The sequence below is a fragment of the Falco cherrug genome, chromosome 19 (genome assembly GCF_023634085.1).
Source record: "Falco cherrug isolate bFalChe1 chromosome 19, bFalChe1.pri, whole genome shotgun sequence".
NCBI lineage: Eukaryota > Metazoa > Chordata > Aves > Falconiformes > Falconidae > Falco > Falco cherrug.
Window position 1 is genome coordinate 3036552 of NC_073715.1, and position 17422 is coordinate 3053973.

At 49.1% G+C, this 17422-nt stretch overlaps 1 protein-coding gene across 12 annotated transcripts in view; it reads left to right on the forward strand.

The window, feature by feature from the left end:
• Nucleotides 1–17422, forward strand: part of ARNT (aryl hydrocarbon receptor nuclear translocator) — a 29393-nt gene that overhangs the window by 254 nt on the left and 11717 nt on the right. For 6 of the 12 annotated variants that reach the window (XM_055696659.1, XM_055696660.1, XM_055696662.1 and 3 more), the window contains exons 1-5: nt 1973–2119; nt 9894–10005; nt 11314–11358; nt 12386–12430; nt 15046–15090. In XM_055696659.1, the coding sequence (XP_055552634.1) occupies nt 2095–2119; nt 9894–10005; nt 11314–11358; nt 12386–12430; nt 15046–15090 (272 nt within the window). In that variant the 5' untranslated portion in view covers nt 1973–2094. The other 6 variants (XM_055696661.1, XM_055696664.1, XM_055696668.1 and 3 more) reach the window with 4 other exon arrangements.

Below are 17422 nucleotides of genomic sequence, written 5' to 3' on the forward strand. Positions count from 1 at the left end.
AAGGGGAAAACGTGGCTTCGAGACCCCGCTGCTCCCTGTTGTGGCTGCTGGTGGCAGTTTGGGGGACACCCAGTGTCTTCCCATCCTTGTCCCCGACACCCTCGCCACAGGGATCTTCGTTATCTAATGCTATCACCCTCCCAGCTTCCCTTCCCTGCTCAACCTCCTCATTTCCCAGGAAAAAGCAGGTTAAAACACCCCTATTAAGTTGTTGTTGTTCTTTCACAGGACGCTGTGTTAGGTGCAGCGGGTGCGCCGGGGCTTGGCTGACCCCCAGCAAAACGGAGGCTGGCTGGGGTTACAAGCAGGACAGGAGGAAAAACCACCAGTAAGCAAACAGGGGTGGGAAAGGAGAGTTTTCCCGTTACTGAAGAGAGACGTTTGTGGCAGCGGAGGGATAATTAGATTTGTACAAGGTTGGAGGAGAGGTGGAGGCTTGTTGAGTGGCACCAGGAGAGCCATGTGGACCGAGCTCTGTGTATATAGGCGTCTGCCTATATATATATATGTATGTTTGGGTTTTAGTGTGTTTATAAAGCTAATGTGCTCCAGGAGCAGATGACCACAGCCCTAACTACGCCAAGGACAGCAGAGAAATCAACAAGATCAAGTCCTGCAGCCCCCCAAGACTGCAGGAAGCCCCCAGGGTCTCAGCCCTGTCCCGGCTGGGGCAGCTCCTTACCTCCCTCCGGTCAGACGGACGGATGGACGCAGGCTGTGCCCCTCTCCCTGCCCCGCTGTCCCCAGCTCCGCACCGTGCCCGGCTCTGGGTGCCTGCTGTCACCGGGCCTTCATGAATACTGCAGGAATGTGGCGGCGTCGCCTTTCAGACGCTCCCAGTAAATGGGGAGAAACAATCCGGCAGATTAAATTCTCACCCGCTATTTCCAGCACCCCCTTTGCCCAGCAGACAAAGGCTCTGGGGTCCCTTCGTGGGTCTTACGGGCCTGGGGTGAGCCGAGGGGGATTTGTCCCCAAAATCCAGCAGGAGCCAGGTCCTCCCCAGCCTGCCAGATAATTTAGAGCTGGTCCTTGGTTTATTTCAGACTAAATGGGGGGAAAAACTCTTTGAAGCTGCGATGCTTTGTGCTTTGAACTGAGCCGCCCGTTTGGCTCTTGCGAAACGGCCTCACAACAAACCGCAAAATAGTTTAAACGCCGTAGAGACACCCCTGAGCCCACGAGTGAGTTTATTTTATTCACCCCCCACCCCCCGGAGGAAAAAAGATCGCTCTGAGAGTGAGGCTTTGCTGTGAGTGCCCCCCGGGCTGGCACAGGGTGGGTTTTCGGGTGATTTTTCGGCAAAGGCTGAGTTCTGGGGTCTTGCCAGTGCAGCGGGAGCGGGAGGGGGGATAAGGGGACGTTACATCTGCGGTTGCTCTGTCCCAGGGTGCAGTACCCTGGGGTGCAGTGGTGGACCCACACCCCGTCTCGGCCCCCGCTGTGATCACGGGGTGGCCGAGGCTGAGACCCGCGAGCCACAATCACCCAAATTAATGCTTTACTGGTGAAGCCCCAAGTCCCAGTCCTGGCCCAAAGCCCTGTTCCAGTCCCGAGCCCAGTTCCCACCCAATCCCCATGCCCAGGCAGAATCCCTAATCCCAGTCCCAACTCTAATCCCAGTCCCAACCCTAACCCCTGCCCCAGTCTCAACCTTAATCCCAACCCTAATCCCAGTCCCAATCCCAGCAAGATTTCTGCCCTCCGCCAAAAAAAAAAAAAAAAAATTTTTTTTTTTAAAAAAAGAGCCCCAACACGTGACGTCACTCAACCCGACCTTTAACTCGCTCCACGCGCGCGTCCCTCCCCACGCGCCCCCGGCGTGGCCACGCCCCCTCACCGGGCCACGCCCCCTCCCGTGGTAGGGGCGGGGCAGGCCCGCGCTCACTCTACCCTGCTGGCCGCGCCGTCGGGGGCGTTCACCACGCCCCCCTCCCCGGCTAGACCAATAGGAGCGCCGCAGCTGGCTCCCGCCCCGCCCCTCGCGGAGGGCAGGTTAGGCTGCGCGGCAGCGCGGAGGGTTTTCCTGTGCCGCCATCTTGGCAGTGGCGGTGAGGAGGGAGGCGGGGGGGCGGCTGCCTGTGCGCGCCGGCCATGGCAGCCACCGCCGCCAACCCGGGTGAGCCGGGGCTTCTGGGCCGGGTGGGCGCGGAGGGGCGGTTGGGCTGCGGGAGTCGTGGGGAGGCTGAGGGGGTGCTGGGGGGGTCGGCTCGGGGCGCTGAGGGGGCCCTGGGCCGGGCAGGGGGCTGCTGAGGGGCCCTGAGGAGAAGCAGCGCTGGAGCGGAGGGAGGCTGGGGCGGGGGGCTGGCGGTGCCGTTAGCGGGGCTGGGCTGGGCTGGTGGGGGGGGCTCGGGCCGGCCCGGAGCGGGGCTGGGCTGGGTGGAAGTTGTCACCCGGGGCTGGAGGCTTGCGGGGAGCTGGGTCGGTGGGGGTGAGGGCTTGGCCGGGGACGCTGAGGGGCTATCCGGAGCTTGGGGGGCTGGGGGCCACCCGTGGGAGCCGGTGTGGGAAGGGGGCGCCTGGGGGGGGCCTGGGCTGCTTGTCAGGTGGCAGCAAGTTGGGAAGGAGGCACCTGGCGGAGCGGCAGGTGGTTTGGGAAGCAGGTAAGCTGGAGGGGGAGAAGGAGACCCGGTGCGAGCTGGTGATACCGAGGAGCAAGATGCTGGTGCTCGTCTCCGCACCCTGAGCTTCGAGGGCTGGCACATGCCGGCGGCGGTGGCCTGCCTGCGGGGGTCTGGCTTCCATCCTCTCCCTCCCGGGGAGGGAGCAAACACTAGTGGGTTCTCTTGCCTGTGTTGTCCTTGATGGTTTATGTTGGTTTGAGGCCCTTTCTATGCTGTATGTCTCATTGAGCTTTTATTAATTAGCGACAGACAAAATCTGATGTGCTGTGTCGAAAAGGTTTTTTACAAGTCTCCTCTCTACCTGTTTAAACTGCTGAGCTGAGTAGCTGGTGCGTACGGAAGGGTGTGAGTGCCTGTCAGCAGAGAGCAGAATATTCTTTCAACTTCGGCTCCCTCAGGTCGATAACCAAAGGGTGACTCCCTGTTTGGAGGAAGCTAGAAGTTGGTGATACCTGATGCCTGCTGAAGCAAGCTGCAACTTTTGGGCTTTTTCAGATTTCTGGCTAAATTGCTCTGAAATCAGTATGTGTCTGGAATAATGCAGCCTCTGAAGTTGTGATGGAATTACAACGTGGCGACTGAGATCAGAATTTGAGCTTCTGTGTTTTCTGGGCTTTGTGTTTTGGGTTGGTTTGGGGTTTTTTTTGGCTTGTGGTTTCTGACTGTTGTGGCTTGAGGCTGGTGAGGTCTTGGTTGGCATGGCCTCTACAGGTTTATTGAGGACAGTTCAATGTAACTTCTGAAGGATGATTTTTTTGTTTTCTAACGATATAGGAAGCTATTGTGGCTTTAAATATTGAAAACATTTTGGGTCATTTGTCTGTGGTGATTCTGAGGCAAGCGTGCAGAACTGGTATCTGGAAATATGTGGTTGTGGTTTCACATAATGATCTGAAATTCCTCAGCGATCAGAAGTTAGAGATGGCGTGTTAGGAAAAAACACAAGAACTCCTTATTCAGTTTGGCAAAAATACATCTGAAATGGAAACTGTCAAAGTTGTGATCCCATCCTGCAGCAAAATACGCTTTTGGCTCGCAGCAGTATCCCATGAAAGTGTGAGATTATTCCAAGTAGTAAAATCTCAGTCATGTGTATTGGTGGTGGTGTGGGCTTGATCAGGAAGTTAATTTCTTCTCCTGCCAGCGTAGTGCTAGATCGAGGTTGCACGGTTTGGCGGACAAAGGATGCGTAGCCAAATGTAAAGCAAAAAAAAAATACTGCTGCTTGGGGTAAGGATGGAAAATGTACATTACGAGCCAGCTCTATAGAATCCAGTGAATGAGAAAGGAAGATACTCGTGGCTTTAAACTGTTCGTGTATTGCAGAGTGTTTATATAAGTGTAGTCTTCGGAGCTGCGTGATATTTTGCCTAATAGGAAAGTTTGAAACAAATTTGCAAGGAAAAGAGAAAGAACTTTCAACATCTGCATTTAATATTTATAGCTTCAGGCAGACTGACCAATATTAGCTTGGCCATTTTACATGGGGGTGGGGAATACAGTCTGCATAAGCGTTATATACATGGAGATTATCAGTAAAATAAACTACTTGTGAAAGTTCTTTAAAAGCTTGGTCCTCTTCTCCTTGATGTTGAAAAACAGACTGCAGGGCTCCAGTGAATACAGGCTAATGCCCCCAAATATGCTGAATGTCCTCACAGCTTGAGCAGGCCGTGGCGAAAGATGGGGAAAACTGACCACAAAAATAAGTTAAAACTTTTTTGTGTGTTCAAACTTATTGGAAAAATAAATTGGAACTTATTCCAAGTGTTCAGACTGCAGCTTGTGTTCAGTGTTGTGCCATCCTGGGCCTTCTGTCCTTCCTCGGAATGCTACACCAGCAAAGGAGATCACCTTAGAAACATGTGAGAGAGATGGATAAAGCACTTTCTGTTTTTTTCAGATAAACTTACTGAAAAATAAAGTCTGCAAAACTTTTCTGCTTCCTCATCTTTCCGAGAGTGAGGTTAGCTCCTGTGCAGTTTACTGGTCTTGTTTAACTGAAAAAGACTTAAACTGTGAGTTGTGCTAGATGGAAAGCTTTCAGTTGTGCCAATTTAAGCAAGTTTTATGTTGTTAAAATCTCCTGGTTAGGAGTGAAAAGTGAATAGCTTCCACCAACCAGGAGGAAATACGAGGAGGGATTTAAAAAAAACGTGGCTTGCCTTACTTGCATTACTTTACAGGTTTTATTATTAACTTGGACTATTAGGATATTTCTGGTGCTGGCTGGCTGAATATAGGATTCATCAGCTTCACTTTAAACATTTACTTTCCTGAATGCATGATTTCAAACCCTTGAAAATGGAAGGTGCATTCTTGTCTGTGCTTTTTTTTAGTTAATTTCTGTAATGCTTCTTGGAGAAGGTTCCCATGGGCATGAAAGCGCTGAGCTGGCATTGCATGGGAAGTTCAAACAACCTAAAAAAAAAAACACCACCTACTTTAAAAATAAATCTCTTTAACGTACCTGAGACACAGAAATGGAGAAGCTTTGTAAATACAAAGCCAGGTGCGCCGTTTGGACCGAAGCCTCACACATGGGAGTGAAATGCAAGTAGTTGTTAAAGTAGCATGCTGTTTATCTTAGCAGCTCTTATCTGCTCAAAACCTGCTCTAAACTTCCTTTGCTTTTTTTGAGAGCTCACTAATGGCTTAAGTTTAAATGAGATCTTGCTATGCTAAAATGCGCTGGTGGATCCTGAGCCTTGGCGAGCAACTATATGCTAAAAGTCTTTGCAGCAGGAACCACCGTTTTTGCTGTGCTTTGTACAGTGCCTGGCTAAGTGGTACAATAAAAATGCGTTTAAGAGCTACGGCAGGCCCTTCTCGTAAATAACAGTTTTGAATATTTTCTTTGACTTTATTTCTGAAGCTTTTTCACTGTTGAGATGCCAGTAGTTGCAACAGAGCCCTTCCCAGGAGAGCTGGGCTGGAAGTCTGGCTCTCGAGATGACATTCCCTTAGCGATCTTCCAGCCTATTCTGTTCTGGGTCGAACTGTTGCCTGAATTGTGGTTGTGCTTGCAGATTTGTATTCAGTTACAAATGAGGATCTGTAATTTCTCCAAGCCGTCTCTGCTTATCTCTTCTGGCCTTAATTAGATTTAACACATGCTAAAGGCAAGCAGGGATTGATTCTGGAAAGAGCTGGAACAGACCTAACAAGGATGTTGCGCTGTGAAACCCACCCTGCCCTCTGAGAAAGATCAACTGGGACTTCTGGTGGCACATGTGTTTTTTGAAGAAACCACTTCCGAAATGAAAATGAACATTTGTCCTGTTGATCTTAATATTGATTGTTTCAAAGGAATATGTTCCTTGCTTGCCTCTTTATTTGGGACGAGATGAAAAATGTTGTTCTCACCATTTTGGATAGCTAAGCATCCTGATATTTGGGAAGTGCTAGTCACTGCTCTGAACAGCAGCTTTCCCGGTGATGGTAGTTTAAGTTGTGAAACTGGTGTTTCTTGGTTGTAATGTACCGGGCTTTCTTAGAATTGGTTGACTCTGTTAGCTGGATCTTTGTCTCAGGTTGCCTCCAGCTACTCCCATCTTGCCTTTTACGCTTGGAGTCGGTGGCTTTCAAGTGCCAAAGTGGAGGGATTTCTGCTTTTCTCACGACGGGCATCTGGGCCAATGGATTTACGGAGCACGTGTGCACTGGAGACGCCTTCACCACCCCGCTGTTACTGAGTGCGAAGCTTTCGGAGCTTGCATTGATGGGTTGGGTGCCAGCAATTCCACGCTAACCTCGGTGTATCGTTGCTCCGGGGCTTGTGTTTGGATTGGGGTAAAATGGGAGTTTTGAAAGGAAGCTTTGCATTCGTGTGAGTGTCCTAGAAATTCTGAAGGGTGAAGAAGCTCGACAGACCTCTTCCCATCCCATCTGGCTGCCCCACGCTCTCCCTGTTTTTGGGGTAGGGATGTGGTAGAGAGGCTGGTGGGTCGTGTGAAAGAGTACATAACCATGTTGATGCTCTCCCTCACTGTGCAGAGCAAAATATTAACCAGTTGACACTGCCAAATCTCAAGATACTTTATGTTCTTCCACTTGTGAAAGGGCGCATTGTACCACGAGAGGGAAATGTTTCCGAGTAGGAAGCTGAAGCACGAGGTAAAGTGGTTTCATCGTGACATGCTAGTCCACGCAGCAGGCTCCTTGGAAATATCAAAGGCTCAGATGAGGCATTTGAAAACAAACAAAGACGCCCTCCCTCCCCCTCAACCCTATTTAAAAGTTAGTTTGCAGAGGAACAGCACAGTGTCACTTCCTTCCCTGCCCAAAAGCGGAAATTCCTCTCTCCTTAATAAAATGATTATCTGCTGTGCTCCAGAAACTTGATTTCAGAGCGTGGGGTTTAAATACGTATGTTGGAAAGCCACAGGCTCCTGGGAAAAAGGAATAAACCTTCTGACCTGGTTTACTCACACTTGAGGCCGTGTTCCGCTAAACAAAGACCTTTGATATCGGCCCTTTCTGCGCCTTGGGACTTCACTTGGAAATAAAGGAAGGGGCACAGAGGGTCCACGCAATCTGAAATCGAGCGGAGAGGAGATGGCAACGCTCCATGGTCACAGCGTGGAGGATGGAGTGCGAGGAGGGCCGACCTCCCTTTATTTTAAGTGCATCACATCAGCTGACTTCACTTTATCACATAGGGACCGGTTTCCCAGCAGAGACCTTACGTATTCACATGGTGAAAACCACTAACCTCAAATAATCTTCTGTCTTTTAAAAATTTGCGTTTCTATACTTGATTCTTTGTTCTCGGATATTTTATTTTTTCTTGAAACATCAGAGAACTCCTTGTGTTTTGTTGCTGTAGTTGGTGTTGAAATTGGGCGTGCTCACTCATGCTGTTGTTTGGGACTGTTATTGTTGGCCCCTTCAACTGCTGAGCGCTGAGCTGGATGCTTATTCCATATTTTAGCCACCCTTGGGAAATACTATGGACTGGCAAGGAAGAAACTTCTTCAGCAATGCCAGCTGCTCGGAGGAAAACAAATCAGGCAGTAATAGAGGCTAGCAGTATTTCTGTGGTGAAAGATTATTTATATTTTAAGGTTTTTTTTTGTGTGTTTTTTTTTTTTAGAAATACCAGAAATTTTGGAGCATGTTTTGTGAGAGCTAGAGCTGTTGCTGCGAGCCAGCTGCTGTGATCCAGCCGCACTGCTGCAGAGGTGGTTGGGCTGTTGCACAGCTCCGCTTTTCGCTGTGACTGTCCAACGCTGGCCGTACTGCTGAGATTAAACTGCTGTCGGGTTGAAATCTGATTTCAGGAACTGTAAAAATACTTGTTAAAAGCCAGATGTACCTATGATATTGAAAATGTGGGTTTTTTTTTTCCTTTTCTGATGCTAGGCACGCAAAAGGCTGCGTTTTATGTTTGATGAGGTGAGAAATAAAAATGGGCAGCGTTGCACAGAAGCTTGCTATGGCATAACTTGCCATTACTTTTGAGGCTCGGCTTGGCTCCGCCAAGATTTGACGGCCTCTCAGCTTAACCTCTGGGTTATTGCCGTATTTATTAAACGTAACTTCGATTCTTTGCCTTGTCCCACCAGTTCTGGCAGTGTTTCCCGCGTGAGCAGCTCTCGGTGTACCTTTTTGCTGTGGGTTTGGGAACCCCGGCGGTAGGCTTGTGTGTGCGTTGGGTTGGGTTTTTTCGGTCCCCTCCGCTCCGATAAATCAGAAGCGGTTTGTCCGCTCTGTGCAGCTCCGTTTGCAGAGGCTGAGGTGGGGGATTCTCAGGCTGGAGCCAGGGTGGCTGCTTGGGTTGCAGTCTAGCAGTCGGGTAGCAGCAAACTTCACACCCCACGACCGCTAAAATGGGTACGGAGCTGACTTATTTCAAAACCACGAAAAAACGCCTTCTATGTTGAAAAGCCGCATCTGGTGCAGATCGGACTGTGTTAACATAGAGGAACGTTGAACGCAGCTTCAGGCAAATCCAGGCTGAGCAAGCTTTGAAGAGCTACAGAACCTCTTCTGCGTGCTCCCAAGCAAGTGGGATTAGGGAAGAGCCAGGCGTGAGGACGGGAGAAGTACGGCACAGTGTCTGCTATCGAACACTGGCTCTCGGCTCGCAAGGAACGAGAAATCCCTGCTGGTGCTGGAAGGAGCTGGGAGCTGCCTGTGGGGAGGTGAGGGGGGGGGGGGCGTTCTCGGCACCCAAACGCAGGGCTTGGGAGCCCACCCTGCCCACCCAGCTGGGGGGCGGCTCTGTGCCTGCGTGGAGAGCCCAGGCTCTCTGCTCTCATTGCGGGGAAAAAAAACCCCATAACGCATAACAGGCTCGGGCCTGCCATCTGACTTGTGAGGGCAGCGCATCAAGTTCTCCGCTTAGACACTTCTTTCTCCCATACACATAAAGGGCTGGTTTTCATGTCTCAAAGCAGAGGTTTTATTTTCTCAAATGTTGTGTCTTAGTGAGACCTCTCAGAAGCAGCGCTGCAATGTTGTGTGGCGCCGTTTCTGAAGGCTCGCCAGTTCCACACTTCTCGAGAGCTTTACCTGCCTGGTTCGTCTCTTAGAAAGCACTGATTGAGTTTCCTACTCCTTGTGCAGCTTTTCTACATGTAAAACACAAGGTTTTTAGCTCCAAGCCAGACTGCTGTCCTGCTTAATGGGGGGTAGCATTGGGTCTTCCCTGAAATCACGTTGGTTTGCTCTGGGTGCGTGGCCAGTTGTGGAGGAGCATAGGTAGGGACTGGTAATCAAGCCTGTGGTGCCCTCAGGTCAGTACTGCTGAAGAGTAGAAATGACTGAAAAATCATGGTTTTCAAGGTGCCTTACAAGTGTCTTGGTTAATTCTTTGTCTCTTAGACTGGGAAATAAACGCTCTTCAAGAGGCAGCATTAATGTTATTAGGCAAATGCCCAGCTCTCCTCTCCCCTTCTGTGTACCCGTGCAGCCAGCATATGAGAATTGGGTTCAGCCCCTACCCACCAGCACATCGGGCTCCTCCTCTCTCTAAAAAGAAGACCACATCTTTCAGTTTAGCGATCTAAGCTTTTGAGCTTATGAAAACAGCATGTGCTCAAAGCTTGAAATGGACCCTTAGCACAGGCTCTGGAGAGGCAGGAGATGAAAGGACTAGAAACAGACATTGCACAAAATCTATCCACATCAGATGCTGAAATGCAATTCCTTTTAATGGAAGCTATATGTGGAGAATACTCCACCCTCTGAACTAGAGGGGGATTTGACGTAATACTGGTTTCTTTTCTTTTCTTTTTTTTTTTTTTTTTCCACTCTCCTGTTTAGAAATGGCATCAGATGTTTCCTCGCTGGGTGCAGCTGTCAGCTCTGGGAACCCTGGAGCGGGTGCGCAGGCTGGAGGGGCCATCGTTCAGAGAGCCAACAAGCGGCGCTCTGGGTGAGTGTGTGCTCGGGCTGTGGGCAGTTTGTACTTCTTTGGGGGGAGGTGTGTGTGCAAAGCGTGTTTTCGAGGAAGCGCTCTTCTCTTGAAAGAGTGGTTGCCCTTGTGACGAGGAAAATTGTCTACCTCTAAGCAAAGAAGCTTCCTGGTTCCTTCAGGTGCGCTGATTCCAGTCCCTTTACTTCGTAGTGGTACGCTTTATGCCAATCATACGCACTAAAGCCAGGTTCTGTATTACATTAAAAAAAAAAAAAAGGTGTTACAAAGTTGAGTTGCACCTCATGGGAGAAGAGGGTCACTCACCAAGGATTGAGGGTAAAGAGGAGTCACTGAAGCAGCGAGACAAGCCAGTTACTGCAAGAGAGGCAGAACAGAGAACGCAAATGTTGGGGCCTTACTGAAACCTCTGCAACGGTGCCCTCTCTGGGAGGGGGTGGGGGGGAAGCCGCAATGTGCTTGTGGTAGGCTTTTTGTTTGCTAAAAATGCCTTTGCAAATTGAAAGGATATTGAGTGGCTGCTCTGAAATTCCTGGCACAAGAAATTTCCTCTTAATTTTCAAGCTAATTAAAATCTCTCCCTGCCCCCAGCCCCCAGTCACTCAAACTCTTTCCTCCACCTCCATTTGCTGGCACTCCCGCTCCCCTGCAGCTCCTCCCATGCTGTCTGCTACTTGTTCCTCGCACTTCATTTACAAACACGCATGCTGCTGAGCTGCATCTACATGCCAGTTTTCCATCCCGAAGGGGAGTGTGGCGAAAAGCCTTTCCTCTGTCCTCCCACACTTGTTGGAAATGGGGTTTCGACCCTGTTAGAGCAAACACGGCAACATCGTCTGCTCTCGAGCTAAGGGCGCTTACTGTGCAGGTCACCAGACTGAACTTTAACTCTTGAAGTATTTTGCCCTCCTCTTTTTATTTTTAAATGCAACCGATCCAAGCCTTTAAGTTGGGAGTGCTCCATTTGTAGGCTGTTGATCGGTCCCTTGAGCAGGGAGGAGCAGTTGTGGCAGCCAGCCGGGTTTCGGATTGCTGCTCGGAGATCCAGAGCTTTTGGAACAGGAGGCTGTGATGCAATGGGTGCTCCAAGCAGGCTTGCTCTCATTTGAACTGTTTCCTTGCTCCGATTCTGATAGACATGTGAAGGAGGCCCCCTCCTAAACTTTGTGGGTAGTTTCACATTAGCCCTGGGATTACTTATATCTTCCTTTCAAGAATCACCTGCATCCCTGTAGGGACAGACAGAAAAGCAGCTTGTAAAGGAGAAACCGCTTGGTTCATCATTATCTTCTTGCTTCTGTTTTTCAGGCTTGATTTTGATGATGATGGAGAAGGGAACAGTAAATTCCTCAGGTGAGGGAGACAGTCGCACCCCGAAGTTTCTGTTGTGTGGTGTAGGTGTGCCTGTGCATTCCCCCCAGAGCAGGAGCATGCTTCTTTTCCTCTCCAGCACCGCAGAGAGAAGCAGGGGTGTCTGAGGGAGGCAGTGCTCCACTTGCTTACAATCTCCCCTTTCTCTTAGTCAGCAGTATTCCTCCATTTTGGCAGCTGCTGCCAAAGTAAAGCTGCTGTGCACATGGGGCCGCTGAGTCCGGAGAAGGAGCCATGGCTGGGAGGGGATCCCATTGCTCCTTGGGTTCAGCCTCCACCTCGGGCCTCCCTGGCAGGCCTCATAGCGAGACAAGGCCAGCTGAAGAAGTGAGCCTCACGATCCCTGGGCTGAAGCAGCATTGCAGAAGCCCGTGATGATGTTGCTGTGTTCAATGCCAGCATCTCAAAAGATTAAACAGTTACCGTGAACGCTTCCAGCAACCTGCTGGTTGCTCCGGCACGCCGCTCTAGGAGCACTGGCTGTGCCCCTGTTGATGGTAGAGAAAAATCTTCCGCCAAAGAGCTTAGTGCCTCAGACACATGTTACTGAATTCTCATCTGTTGTAAGGATGCTTTAGTTGCAGAGACATCCTTACTCCTGAGGAGTTGGCGAGGCTGCAAGTGAGTCTCCTCTTACGATCCATATGGAACACAGAAGAGTTGGAAGATCTGCTGAGATCCTTTGGATGAGGGTCTTGATTTGGGCTAACTGTATCTTCAGAGTGCAATTTAACCTGTTTCTTAAATTACCGAGTTATGATGCCACTGTCCTTGATATAAATGTGATGTGGAAAACCTTGTCAAGGTGATAAACGACGGCAGTTTAATTATTTTTAACTAGATAAATGTAGAGTGTGGTTCTGAGTGCCTACATGTGGCAGAGTTTGCCTTTTTAACACCAGGCCTTTTTTTGTGTGATGTATTAAACCTTGTTCTTTTGTCAGTCTCTTTGGGAAAGAAGTAAGTATAAACACTTTAAGAACTCTGCTTCCTCTCCCCCTTCTCCTAGATGCGATGATGACCCGATGCCAAATGATAAAGAGAGATTTGCCAGGTAAGAATCTGCTGTGATGCAGTTTTTGAAGCTTTTGGTGCCAAACCACTTTAATGTAAGCGAGATCCTGCAGCACCTTTCTAACTAGTGGGTGCACCAAAGGATCCAGACATTTTCCTTGAAGTTTTTTGGACCAGTTCGTTATGAGTGTGATGAAATTACATTCCTCTTTTTCAACGTTTCTTTCAGCTGTTGCCTTGGACTCCCATTCTTTTCTCCTGCTCAAGAAACTTGCACAGATACAAGTTTCACGTTCAAGTTTTACTTGAACGGGGTTCCCTGGCAAATGCTGTGGTTTGTGTGTTTTGTGGGAGAGTTAGGCAGAAGCTTTTTCTTAAATGGGGGAGTTCCTAGAGATCAGAGTGTACAGTAATATTACAGGCAATATTTTGACTCTGATTGTTTACTTATTGATGGCTGAAAGTAGCTCTGTATCATCTAGCGCTGGGCCTGACCTCATGGTCGTTTTTACGGCTTTCTGAAGCCTGTGGAACTCCATCTAAGTATTTCATGGGTTTACTTTGTGTTGCTGTGTGATGTTTTTGCCAGCGAGGTGGTTTTGTGTGTATTCAGAGTACTGTAAATTCCAGGGTGTCCCCTTGGCACAAAGGCACATCATGCCATGTCTTGCTAAGAGTTAAACGAGCAAATACAGAATAATGGCCAAGACGCTACGCTTAGCAGCTTGTCTTAAGGAGGGCTCTGACTTCAGAAATCCCTGAAATTGGGGTTAAAATTCCAGTGATTGAGGACACTGGGGAAAGGACCACCCAGCATGTTGTGTCAAGGAGCCTGAGGGTCAGAGGGTCAGATCACGTTGCAGAGCGAGCCAGGGTGATGCTGGGTGTAGGGGCCCTTCCCTGGGATTTCTCTGAGCTCGTGCACTGAAACTAGCAGTCTAGAAATGCTTTGCAAAATGCTTATTCTGTAATGTTTCGAGCCAGAGCTACAAACCTGTGTCAGTCTCTACGCAGAGAAACAAAAAAAACCCCAGTAAAACCAAAATTTCAGGTCACTCTCATGCTGTTACCTGCCAAAGGGCTAGCAGGGACTTCTGGGCTGGGGTTCTCTAGATTTTTTGAAGTGGGTTGGCTTGTTCTGAAGTCAAGCGAACGAGAAATGTGTTTGCCAGCCCACCTCGGATAACTTTGTTCCCTAGTGCAAGTCCTAAGCTCTGGGAATGTAAGGTAGAGCAGACCCTAATAAGTACTAAGATAAGGCAAAATACCAAAAAACCCGCGTGCTGTAGGCAAGCGCTGCAGTGCAGAACAGCTTTGTGGCCCTTGAAGTTAAAAATTTTACTACCAAACCAGGCGGTGCCATAGCTGGGGTGGGATCTTGGTTCTCTGTGCCCTCTGTTGCACCGTGGCCTTTGGTCACCCTGGTTAATACAGAAGTGGTAGGTGAGGGAGAAATAAACAAAGAAACAAAAGAATCCTGTGTGGCTTCAGAACTGCGGAGGCAGCAGCAGTACCCGTCTGCTTTAACGTCGAGGTTATTGCTCGCAGTTGCCGGCTCGGGCAGTGAGGACGGTAAGGAAAGTGTGGCGAAAGCCCCCTCTGCTCTGCGCCGCTCAGGCTGCCCGTAGCTCTCGCATCTGTTTCCCGGGAGTGCTCCTATCATGCTCCTCACGGCTCTGGCAGCGCTCACTTTCCAGTACATTCTTCCCTCAGATGACGTGAGGCAAAACAAAGCATGGAGGTGAACGCGACTACTTTTTCGAATTATTTTTTTAAGTACTATTCTAAAACCTGTTTGAGGTGGAAGGGTAACACAGCAGACTAGTGCTAAAAACACCTCCCGTGCTCCATAAATGCAGTTAGGTTTTAGATGCTCAGCCTTTGAGAGATTGCATGCCTGCCTTACTGAACACAGGTGGTACCTTCTCTTCTCCTTTCCTGGAGGTAGCTTTTGGGGGATTATTTGTTTTCCAAGGCAGCCAAACCCCAAGAGGAATATGTACCGTCAGCCTCTGTAAAACAAGGTTTGCAGATTCCTTTTCCCTGAAAACTGAAAGTGCATGGAGGTTGGTGGGGGTGTCTGTGTGTCTTTTTGTAGATGATGTGCGTAACATCTCTGTGTGCCACTTGTCGTGTAGCCATTTCGACTGTGTTGTCCTCAACGGTGTTGATGTAGCAGCATTACAAAAAAGTGTTGTTGGCTGTGAATCTTACACTGTCTTTGGATTTTGGGGTATTTCTTAAATCTGCTTTTCTGAATTGTTAATACTATCGAAGAGGCTATTGGTTTGTGTTTTGTGTTTTGTTTTTTTTTTCTTTAAAGAAAGAGTCGTTTAATGTGACTGGAACCCTAATTCCCCGTTCTGCCATTAACCTTCTAATCACGTGCAGAATGACCTGCACCTCAGTTGCACGTAGAACGGCTACCCTTGCCTCTTTCATAGGCTTGGTGAGCGCCTTAAAACTTCAAAACAATGTAGATGGTAGGCAGCTGTTTAATGTGTGGTGTTACAAACTAATGACTGCTTTGTTTTATGGAATGGCTCCTCTGCAAAACAGACGTGTCTGTAGGCTGGGTTTCCTAGTACATCTTCCCATTTTTCATTTCTTTAAACTTTTTTCCATTTTAGCTTAGATCGCTGATTTTATTTTTAGGTCTGATGATGAACAGAGTTCAGCGGATAAGGAGAGACTTGCCAGGTAGGAGAATGGAGATTTCAAGCATGGACAAGCAGAGTATTTCCTTTCCTTAATGTTTCTCTAGGCATCCCTTCTCTTCCCCACCCCACCCCCCTTCCCTCATCTGCTGCAGTAGAGGACTTGAAACTGAACAGACTTCTGGAAATGGCTGTGTAATTGGAATTAGGAGGGGAGAGGCATTTAGTCCCCTTGTAAGAGTCTTTGGGGAATACACAAAAGGATTTGCTTGCCAAAGACTGTAGGGTAGAGCGTGGTTGGGCCATTGCTTTCACCGAGTACTGTAGCTTTGCTAACCCGTGCTAAATACAATTTCTCTTGTGCTGGTTCAAGGTGCCAAATGGCCCATTCCCACCTTGGTGAGGTTTTGTGGCAGGAGTGCAAAACAGACATGAAAAAAAGTACTAGCTCAGGTTTTTTCTACACCATAAAACCTTCCAGGAAAGGTAGTGTTGTCCTGTGCTTTACAGTGACTTAGGCTTACTGAAAACAGGATTAATTTTTTTTTCCCCCAAGATCCTATTTGCAATTAACGAGGGGCTGTGGCTGAAATGACCGAAGCAGGCCTGTCGAATGCCTTACCGTTAGTACAGCAATGTGCCCCACAAATGTGTGTGCACAGCTGCAGCTGGTTGGGGTGGTGTGTTGTCAGGACCGCTTTTCTCCAGCAGAGAAACACACCCAGCCCTAAATGTACCCTTCCCTGTTTTCAGCTGCAAAATAAAAACTGCTTGAATCGAGGTTCCTGTTGCTTGCCACCCACAGCTCGTTGCTGCTGCGGAGCTGAGCGGTGGCAGTTTCTGAAGAATGGCTTGTTTTGTGGCTTGCCACCTTGCGAACTTACTCTGCAACTACTTCGGAGTGTTCCACCCTGGACTTGATTCTTGAGCAACGCACAGGACTGAAAAAAGACTGTCTTGGGTGCTGAGAATGCCACAGTTCTGGTCAGTTTATTGCCTGCTGGCTGGTTTTTAAAAAAAAAAATACCCCCCAAGCGCAGCCCTTCCAAACGGCAGTGTTGCATAGCTTAAATATTTGAGGAGATAAGGAAAGCCTAGAAGTGGGGCCTGTGAGTACAGCAAACAGCAGTGCACTTCTCCTCCGGTGAGGCAGCGACCCTTTCGTCCGTCCCTGTAGGCAGTTGTTGCCGTCGTGGCACAGCCTGCGGTAAAGAACATTTGGCAGTGGGGCAAGTAAAACGCCTGGTGGTTTCCCAGTAGCTTTTGTCATGAAGGTAGCTTCATTTTCACACTCGAGAACGTGAGTTGGGAGAAACTTGAGTTCAAGGTGAGTGTCATCATTGAAGCACTTCTTTTTCTGAGTATCGGTTTCTTGCAGCAAGGAGCAAGGTCACTGAATGATTGCACACACACCTGGTAGTGATAAATGCTCCATTTTGTCTTTATCCTCTTTAATTCACTTGCCTGTCTGTGTTCCTTCCAAGACTTTCATTTCGTTTCCCACCTTGTGCTTCCTTGCATCTGATCGATCCATCCTTCTGTATAGGAAACCTGGCTTTTCAGTTCTGTTTTGGAAAACCCACGGCGGTAATCCAGTTAAACGGCATATGCTGGATGAAAAGAGCCAAGCCTAAACAAGTTGTGTTCTCATCTCTGGGGGTTGATGGGGACCGTGCCCTGCGAGCGGGCTGGCAAAAGGCATGTGAAAAACCTCTTTTAAGGGCTGTGAGTGGGCAGCGTTGGTCGTGGTGCCCCGTTAGAGGTCCATGCGCACCACTCAGGTGTGTGCTGGTGGGTGGCCAGCCCACAGCGGCCTCGATCCGTACAGAAATGAGGTGTGTGTCTGCTCTGAAGCTTTCCCTCTGCCATGGTACTGTAAAAAGTTCTCGATGTAGCAGGGAAGTAGCTTCATAAAAGCACTGCGAAGCAAGACTCTGTCGTTACCGAGGTGCCCGAGTCTCAGCGGCAGCCCTGGCCTCCTCGAACGGTTATCGGAGGTGCACGGGCGTCGGATTTGATTCATTGTCGGACAGACAGTGGGTGGGATGAGGCTTCACAGTCTCCCTGCACCAGTGCTGTGTAAAAGCAGATCTCCTCAGTAGGGAGGCGAGCTTCGCTTCGGGAGCAGAGGCCACGGTAAAGGAAGAAATCCTTTGGCTTGCTGCAGTGTTGTGGAACTGATGGGGAAGCTTCTTTCTCTGCTAAAATAGCTCAGCCTAGCTCGCTGCCTTCACCAGGTGCCAGGGAACCGATGTGATCCAAAGCAAGGCTCTTGTCCGCAGCAAAGAAGGTCCAACTGTAGACTGTCCTCCTCGCACTTGTTCCTGCGTTCCTTCGTGCACGCCCAGCATGTGAGGCACTTGTAGTCCTTCTAA